This window comes from Sus scrofa, unplaced genomic scaffold (assembly GCF_000003025.6).
Source record: "Sus scrofa isolate TJ Tabasco breed Duroc unplaced genomic scaffold, Sscrofa11.1 Contig47, whole genome shotgun sequence".
Classification (NCBI taxonomy): Eukaryota; Metazoa; Chordata; class Mammalia; order Artiodactyla; family Suidae; genus Sus; species Sus scrofa.
The window spans coordinates 159,057-168,416 of record NW_018085219.1 but is presented as its reverse complement, the minus strand read 5'-3'; the positions used below and the strand labels follow the sequence as shown (position 1 = coordinate 168,416).

Below are 9,360 nucleotides of genomic sequence, written 5' to 3'. Positions count from 1 at the left end.
CAGCTCTCCTGCCCTTGGTTGGGCTCCGCTAGCACAGGGCCCCCTCCAACAAGGACCAGAAACTTGTGTAATTTCGCAGGTGGCTACCCCACCTGCTCCAAGAAGTCTGTACCCCAAGGGCAGGGCTGATTCCCAGCCATTGTTAGGCAGCTGCTTTGGCCAAGTGCTGTCCAAGCTGAGGCAGGCACTGTCCTGCAGCTTGAGAAAGCTGGCACAGGGAAAAAGGCTGCAGTGGTGCATCCCCAAACAGTGGTGTCTAGTCTCTAAGCCCAAATGGTTGGCTTCTGCTTAGATGCCCTCCACTGTGCTTTCCCTGCACTCTAGTCCCTCCAGGCTGTTCCTGCCTGACGCACTGTGGTTTTTCCCCTTGGAGCTGGCCCCAGCTCCCTCTTTGGGTCCGACCTCTAAGCCCAACGTTTTAGTTCCCAACACCTGCTGGCACCCGCTTATGGTGACCTTTGTCCATAGCACTGACCGTTTTCGGAGGCATCTCTCCTGCTGAACGGTTCCAGACCATCTGTGCAGCCCTCCGTTTTTGGCTGATCTCATCGCTGGTCAGGGAGGTTCCTGGGGTGCAGGAGCTGTTTCACTTTTCAGCTCCCACCTGGGAGAGCAGGTCCTGTCTCCTTTCCTTTCACGACGCCTTCTCTTGTTCCTTATGTCCTATCTGGTTTGGTACTATTTTTGTTATTCGATCGTAATCTAGATTTCTGATGTCACTTTTTCACAAATTTCCTGTGGGAATAGTTCCAGATATGGTTGTATATTCAATGTATTTGTAGGTGTAGATTGGCCTTATGTCCTGCTGCTCTGACATCTTAGACCTCCTCTCTCTGATTACTGTACCTTTGTAATCTTCTCTGAAATATGAGAGAGTTATGCCTCCTGCCTACTTTCTTCCTTTCTTTTTTTTTCTTTGACAATTCTGGTCCTTTAAGGGTTCCATGTAAATTTTTGTATTGGTTGTATAAGTTCTATTTAAGAAAAAAAGGCATAGGTAACTTAAATGGGATTGAATTACATTTGTAGATTTCTTTGGGCATTATAGGCATTTTACGGATATCGATTCTTCAAATCCAGGAGCATGGGATAGCTTTCCATTTCTTTGAATCCTCTTTCATTTCCTTGATGAAAGTTTTATAGTTCCCAGTCTAAGAAAGTTTCACCCCCGGGCAGCATTATTCCTAAGGATTCCGTTTGGGGGGGTGCAATTTTAAAGGTTGTATTACTTTATATTCCTTTTCTAAGAGATCATTGCTATTATACAGACATGCAAACTGTTCCTGAATGTTAATCTTGTATCCTGATAGTTGGCTGAATTCGCTGGTCAGTTTGAGCAGGTTTTCTGCAGAGTATTTTTGATTGTTATATATACTATCATGTCATCTTCATAACGATACAATTTTATCTCTTCTCTTCCAATGTGGATACACTGTAGTTCTTTTGTTGGTCTCGTACCATTCCAAGGACGTCCAACCCTGTGTTGAATAAAAGCGATGAGAGTGGGCATTCTTGTCTTGTTCCGGACTTAGGTGAGAACGTCTCCAGCTTTGCTCCCACCAGCATCACGTTGGCTGAAGGCTTCTCAAAAATGAATTTTAGGTTAATGTTCATGCCCTTAAGACAAACTGTGGTGAGTTTTCATCATGGGTGGATGTTGGATTTTGTCGAATGCTTGTTCTGCATCTCCTGAGATAAGCCTGTGGTTTTTGACTTTTCTTAGTGTGTGTATATCATAGATTCACTTGCCTATGTTGAACCACCTTGTGACCTTGGCATGCATCCCACTTGCTCGTGGTATATGCTTTTTTTTTTCTGTGCTCTTGGATTTCTTGGTGAAAATTTGGTTGACTATATTTGTAGAGAGTGTTTCTATTACATATGCAACTTCATTTCTAGTGATAGGCCTGGTCAAATGATGTATTTCTTCCTAATTCACTTTGGTGGGCCATATGTCTCTAGAAACGTGTCCATTTCATCTAGGATGTCAAATTTGTTGGGACGTAATGGGTCATGGGGGTTCTCTTACATTTTTTTGTACTTCTGCAGTATCCATTGAGATTTCTCCCTTTCATTTCTCATGTTGTTGATTTGGTTTTTCTCTCTCTTATTTGCTTGGTGAGTCTGGCCTGGGCTTGTCAATTGTCTTTACTTTTCAAAGAACCAGCTCTTGTTTTTTTTTTTGTCTTTTTGCTATTTCTTTGGGCCGCTCCCGCGGCATATGGAGGTTCCCAGGCTAGGGGTCGAATCGGAGCTGTAGCCACCGGCCTATGGCAGAGCCACAGCAACATGGGATCCGAGCCACGTCTGCAACCTACACCACAGCTCACGGCAACGCCGGATCGTTAACCCACTGAGCAAGGGCAGGGACCGAACCCGCAACCTCATGGTTCCTAGTCGGATTCGTTAACCACTGCGCCACGATGGGAACTCCAGCTCTTGTTTTGATTGATATTTTCTTATTGTTTAACATATATTTTAAATATATTTGATTTGCAATGTTCAAACAATTTCTGCTGTATGTCAAAGTGACACGGATACATGTGTGTGTGTGTGTGTGTGTGTGTGTCTGTGTGTGTGTGTGTATTTGCTTTTCTCTATAGCCTTTCGAATCTCTGTTTTACTCTTTTCCTCTCTAATCCTTATGGTTTCCTTCCTTCTGCTGACGTTAGAGGTTTTTTGGTTTTTCTTTGTTCCAGTTCATTTAGGTGGTAGGTTATGTTGCTGCTATGAGGCCTCCATTGCTATAAACGTCCCTCGGAGACCTGCTTGGGCATCATCCCATAGATTTTGAATGGTTGTGTTTGCATTGTCTTCTTTCTCGAGGTAGTTTTTAAGTGCTTTTTATTTTTTATTGCATTTTTAGGGCAGCACTTGGGGCATATGGAATTTTCCAGGCTAGGGGTCGAATAGGAGCTACAGTTGCTGGCCACCGCCACAGCCACAGCCACAGCCACAGCCACTTGGGATGGGAGCCAAGACTGCAGCCTACGCCACAGCTCACAGCAATGCCAGATCCTTAACCCAATGGGCAAGAAGTGGTCTCGAGCACGCACACTCATGGATACGAGTTGGACTGATTTCTGCTGCCTACGATGGAAATGTCTATAATTTCCTTTTTGATTTCATCACTGACCCGTCGGATTTCACTAGCATGGTTTTCAGTCTCCAGGTGTGCAGGTTTTTTCCCAATTTTTTCCTACGAATGACTTCCTTAATGCAATTATTGACTTGGTAAGAACTTGCCACAGAACATAAATCCATAGATTTGAAGAGCAGACATGTGTTTGCCGAGGGGGAGGGGGAGGGGACAGGATGGATTGGGAGTTTGTGGTTAATCGATGCACACTCCGGCATTGGGAGTGGGAAAGCAGTGGGATCCGGCTGTTCAGCTCGGGGAACTGTATCGAGTCACTTGAGACAGAACATGATAGGGGATCATGTGAGACAAAGGGTTGTATATGTGCATGTCAGGGTCACCTTGTGGTTCAATAAAAACTGACAGAGTACAGGAAATCAAATGTGACGGGAAAATCAGACATTGCTTAACATGTCTAATGATAAACCATAATAGGATAAAATATGTTTAAAAAGAATGTTTATATAAGTATGACGGAATCACTTTGCTGTACAGCAGAAGTTCACACAACAGGGAAAATCAACTGTATCTCAATGAAATAATTTTAAATAAAAATGAAATACAGAACTACTGCATAACACAGATATCCCATTCGAGAATAGCTATACAAAGAAACCACAATAAAGAGACACACTTCCCATAACCCAAGCACATTTTCATGCGATGGAAATCCTGTGAAATTGGATTGTTATGATCATCCTATAACTACAGATGTGATAAATTCATTTGAGTAATAAAAATAATCGAAAACAAAAAGTAAAAATATTTAAAAAAAGAAACTCTAACATGTGCTCCAGTGGCCTCTCATTCAGTAAGCCCTACGGGTGGTTTGAATATGCATTATTTTTTCCTCAAACGTTAGCCTGCATTGACGTCAGAATTTCTAACATAGGAGGATTGGGGTGAGGCTTAAGAATTTGCATTTCTACCTAGTTCCAATGTGATGCTGATGCTGCTGGTTGGGTAACTATGCTTTGGGTACCACAGGGTAACAGTGTTGCAGCAAAAGTGAGATGAGACTAACAGAACATCGTATTTATAGAGGTTTTAAATCTTGTGTATTACCCTTCTTAATCTAAGAATATGCGTTTTGTCAAAGACAGTCTCCGTAAAACCTTTAGTTGCAAACCCTACCAGGTGATACCCCACAGTCTCTGTCCAGATTCTAGAAGAAAAAAATGGCAAAGTGTGTGCAGGGATTTATCCACCTTGTCTACGACTGCGTGTGGGTTGGGGGCAATGTAACTCTCAGTAAACACTTATGCCATGAAAGAGAAAATGAGAGGCTATTTTGATTGAGATATCCAGGAAATTCCGTCTAGCAAAGATCTGACTTATTCTATGCAGTAGTTATTTCACTTAATGGACAGGCTGCTTTGAAATGATATTGACGAGGTGTATTTTGCTAAGAAGACTGAATCTGTCTAGGTTCGCAGTTGGCAAAAAGCACGTGTATATATATATATATATATATATATATAGAGAGAGAGAGAGAGAGAGAGAGTAGATTTTCTGGTTCTGAACCAGTTACCATGAAGAAGAGAAGCCACTGGCTGATGCCCCTGGAGTTATTTTCGGTTCATATGGTCCTAGCATCTAGAAACCTTTAATCCTATCAGTCATATGACTATGAATCTACCATCATCAACATACAGAACAGAGCAGTTCACCGATAAAGGAAAATCCAGCCATTTCCTTGCTCCTTCGCACACATTTTCTGACAATGACAGCAATGCAAATGGAAATATGAACGAATAGCTATGCCAGCTTAATGCTTTACCTATGTGAGTGAAGTGAGCAGTAATGATGATTTGGGCATATACTTTGTAGAAGGATAATTTCCTTCTTTCTTTTCCTCCTTTAGCAGGAGACAAAGGAGAAAATAATTTATGGAAATAAAGATGTAGGAGAGAAGAAGGGGAACAATTCGGCATGAGCGCCAACTGCATACAACCGCAAAAGCAGTCCTCTCGCTCTCAGGCTCTCCCGTTACAATGATATTGTCTTCAGACGGATCTGGATGAAGCTTCTACTATGTCAGGGGTTGAGAGAAGTGAGAGTTGCTTCTTCAATATGGCATCTGCATCTGTGCAGAAACTCTTCTTAAATGTATCTTAACAACAACTACAAAAACAAACATGCTTGAGGAGTGCCCACCGTGTCTCAGTGGAAAGGAATCCGACTAGGAGCCATGAGGTTGCAGGTTCGATCCCTGGCCTCGCTCAGTGGGTTAAGGATATGGCATTGCCGTGAGCTATGGTGTACGTCGCAGAATCGGCCGGATCCTGCTTTGCTGTGACTGTGGCAAAGGCCGGCAGTTGTAGCTCTGACTTGACGCCCTAGCCTGGGAACCTCCATAGGCCACGCGTGTGGCCCTCAAAGCAAAAACTCCACAACACAACCCACTTTAGAGACCGTTGTGCTTTTCCCACGAATCCTGATGATAAATTCCCAGGAAAACGCTACCACAGAACAATGTCATCATGTTCTCCTCAGGGAGGGGGTCTGTCCGCCCCTCCAGGCATGTCCACTCTGTCCTGGAACTGCCCAGGGCAGCGGAGTGTTCAGCAGGAAGACCTCGAGTGCCGACCCGAGGAGGGACTCCCAGCACGTGTGTGTCCCCGGGCCCTCCGCACACCCTCTACGTGCCCAGTTGAAGTTAACCCCTCGAGTAAGAGGAACACAACGACTTCTACACCAGAGGGGCCTGTGCAAGTGTGCAATCAGCATAGCACATGTGCATATGTGCTTCCTGTGAAGAAAGTGACATAACGAAAACATATTTCCCTAAAGGCTCTCAGCACAACCAACGGCAAGACACGCACACCTTCTCTGGGAAGGGCCCTTTCAGGGTCATTCGATGCCATAACCACTTATATACTAGGAGGCCATGCAAATGGGTTCCTCCCTCAGCAGATAAAACCAGCCCTGCCAGGACCCTGCAGCTTTGGCAAGGAGCCCAGCCCCAGGATCCCGTTCTGTGATCCGGAAAGAACACAGACCACCCGCCTTGGAGTTTCGGCTGAACTGGGTGGTCTTGTTTGCTCTCTTACAAGGTAAATCCTGGAGGGGGAGTAAAAAGAGGATTGCAGGGCACCTCAGTGGGTGTGTGACAGTTTTCAGACCAGGATGTCTTTGTGTTTGCAGGTTTCCAGGGTGAGGTGAAGCTGGTGGAGTCTGGAGGAGGCCTGGTGCAGCCTGGGGGGTCTCTGAGACTCTCCTGTGTCGGCTCTGGATACACCTTCAGTAGTTATCCCATAGGCTGGGTCCGCCAGGCTCCAGGGAAGGGGCTGGAGTGGCTGGCAGCTATTAGTACTAGTGGTAGTAGCACCTACTACGCAGACTCTGTGAAGGGCCGATTCACCATCTCCAGAGACAACTCCCAGAACACGGCCTATCTGCAAATGAACAGCCTGAGAACCGAAGACACGGCCCGGTATTACTGTGCAACAGGCACAGTGAGGGGAAAGCAGTCTGAGCCCAGACACAAACCTCCCTGCAGGGACATAGGGTCTGGGCTGCAGGGGGCACTCAGGACCCACAATCACTATGTCTGTGTTTCATGCCCAGGAGCAGGTGCAGAGGGAGGTGAAAGGCTGGTTTCCTGCCAGGGTCTGGGGCTGCCTCTCCATGTAGCATCTCCCTGGGGATCTTCTTTGGACACATGATTCTGTGCTTACACTACAGGCTCTGCAACACAAAGGCCCTCTGAGACAGGAAGAAACACTATCGTGTCATGCACAATAGACATGGAGTAATTTACGATTTCAATTCCTGATTGTTCTCGTGCAAATATTGAAAAAATTGAGCAGGTTCATACATACCACACTGGCTTTAAGCAGAGGGAATCATAGACCTGCTTCCTCCTTTGGAATCTCAGTCCTTGCTTGCTGTTAGGTTGGCAGACACTGCCAGGGTCGTGGCTCCTTGCTTTCCTGTAATTCTGATGCATGCAGAGCCTAAAAGCAGGGTATCACACCAGGACCCTCACGGGCCCCCAGGAATGATGCCAGGTAGAGGGAACGTGGGTGGAGTGTCCTTTCTGGGCTCTTGCTTCCAGGTCCAATACACTCTCCATCGACGGATGTGCTGCCTGCATCCTGTTCTGTTCTGTGGGTGACATGGTGACAAATAGGATCCATGAAAATTATCACAATCAACACGTAGATAATTGGTCGGGAACGTTTACACTCAGGCAGATGATAACATGTGGATTTTCTGCAAGTGCTGTAAACCAATGGGCAGGATCCCGTCTTCACCACACAGTCCGAGGTGAGCACTAGGCAGCAAGAGATACACCCCTGCTCTCTCATTCCAGGAAGCCATCACTGCAACCTCACTAGCCATTGCCAACTCTCTCCAGGAATTCCTGTGAGGGGTGGGGAGCAGGTCCAGTTTTGAAAGCTCAGGCCTGGGAGTTCCCGTCGTGGCACAGTGATTAACAAATCTGACTAGCAACCATGAGGTTGCGGGTTCGATCCCTGGCCTTCCTCATTGTGTTAAGGGTCCGGAGTTGCTGTGCGCTGTGGTATAGGTCACAGACGTGGCTCCCATCCTGCGTTGCTCTGGCTCTGGTGGAGGCCGGCGGCTACAGCTCTGATTAGACCCCTAGCCTGGGAACCCCCATATGCCACAAGAATGGCCCACGAAATGGCAAAGAGACATAAAAGGGAAAAAAAAGGAAGGGAAAGAAACCACAGGCCCTGTTAGCAAAGTATACACTTGGGAACTACATCCAATCTCTTGGGATAAATTATGAAGAAGAGAATATGGAAGAAGAATGTACATATAAGTATATCTGGATTGCTCTACACAGAAGAAGTTGGCACAACACTGTAAATCACCTATGCTTTAATGTAAAACAAACCATAAAGACAAGCAAAACAGCAAGAGTTCTCTGTTCCCTGACGTAGCCTCCACCGCTCTGCTGCATTCCACGTGCAGGCTGCAGAGCATAGAGCTACCTCCTTCAAGGGCAGGTACACCTAGGCCTACGCCACATGTCTGTGTGCAGAGAGAAAAACAACATAACACATGAGCCTCCCATATATGTGTTCCATTGCAGTTTGATTATTCTGAGTTAAAGTGAATGAGAGAAAACCAACGCAGAGAGGAACCATCTGACCTCCTCTGTGTCCCTGAAGGAAGAATCAAACCTCCCCTGGGAAGGTGCACCTGCTCCATCTGGAGGGTCAGCGGATTCGGGAATTCGGGCCTAGAGGCCTCTGTAAGCAACACCGATTCCTTCCGCCGTACTGCCCCCACCCACGCTCTGCTCAGGGTCTTCCCTCACTGGGCACTCAAAGGATGCATGTCTTCCTTTCTTTAGTTTTATGATATCATTGATTGTCCATGTTCTCTCAATGCTGCTCTGCACCAAACTGGCATTATGTGTATACATACCTTTTTCGGATTCTCATATGCTCTTCAATCGTGTTTTCACACACTGGCTGCATGTGCTTCCCTGTGCAGCACATCAGGACCTCACGGCTCATTCATCTCAAGGTCACTGTTTACACCCACTAACCCCAAACTTCCAGTCCGTCCCACGCCCTCCCTCCCGCCTTGCCAACCACAGGGCTGCTCTCCGCGTGCGTGAGCCTGTTTCTCCTCCCTACATGGTCTCATCTGTGAATGTATCAGACTCCACAAATGAGAGGTATATGGTGTGTGTCGTTCTCTCTGTGACTCACGTCCCTTAGCAGGAGACCCTCCAGGTGCATCAGTGCTGCAGCAAATGGCATTCACTGGTCTTTCTGAACCCGGAGTACATCATACATACTTTCGTTCTTAGTAGATCTTACATACTAAGAGGTCAACAGAAAGGGGGCACACCTCTGCTGAGGAAAACAAGCCTGCCCTGATCCCACAGCCCTGGCAGAGGAGCCCCTGCCCCAGCAGGCCCAGCTGCTCCCACTGTGTGATCAGGCCTGAACACAGACCCCCCACCATGGAGTCTGGGCTCAGCTGGGCGGTTTGGCGGATGGATCACACGGAAATTTCTGGAGATCAGGAGATGCTGAAATGTGAGCGGCCATCGGTGGGTGTGAGAGAGGTTGCTGAACAGGCTGCCTTTGTGTTTACAGGGACCCAGTGTGAGGTGCAGCTGGTGGAGTCTGGGGGAGGCCTGGGGGGCCTCTGGGACTCTCCTGTGCAGCTTGTGGATGCAGCTTCGGTAGCTCCTACCTGAGCGGGGTCCTCCAGGCTCCAGGGAAGGGACT

At 46.9% G+C, this 9,360-nt stretch overlaps 1 protein-coding gene across 1 annotated transcript; it reads left to right on the top strand.

Annotated features, from left to right (window-relative positions):
* Positions 1-5,662: 5,662 nt before the first annotated feature.
* On the top strand, positions 5,663-9,073 carry LOC110258825. Its single transcript, XM_021082073.1, has 4 exons — positions 5,663-5,810; positions 6,085-6,195; positions 6,287-6,715; positions 9,012-9,073. The coding sequence occupies exons 1-4, from the start codon at positions 5,663-5,665 to the stop codon at positions 9,071-9,073; spliced, it is 750 nt and encodes a 249-aa protein (XP_020937732.1).
* Positions 9,074-9,360: the final 287 nt, after the last annotated feature.

What these genes read in the sequence shown, in the direction of transcription:
- LOC110258825 (XM_021082073.1), top strand. Translation starts at nt 5,663, where the DNA reads ATGTCCACTCTGTCCTGGAACTGCCCAGGGCAGCGGAGTGTTCAGCAG. An exon ending in AGTTGAAGTTAACCCCTCGA is followed by an intron (nt 5,811 to 6,084) that starts GTAAGAGGAACA and finishes AGGACCCTGCAG; the next exon opens with CTTTGGCAAGGAGCCCAGCC. An exon ending in CTTGTTTGCTCTCTTACAAG is followed by an intron (nt 6,196 to 6,286) that starts GTAAATCCTGGA and finishes TTGTGTTTGCAG; the next exon opens with GTTTCCAGGGTGAGGTGAAG.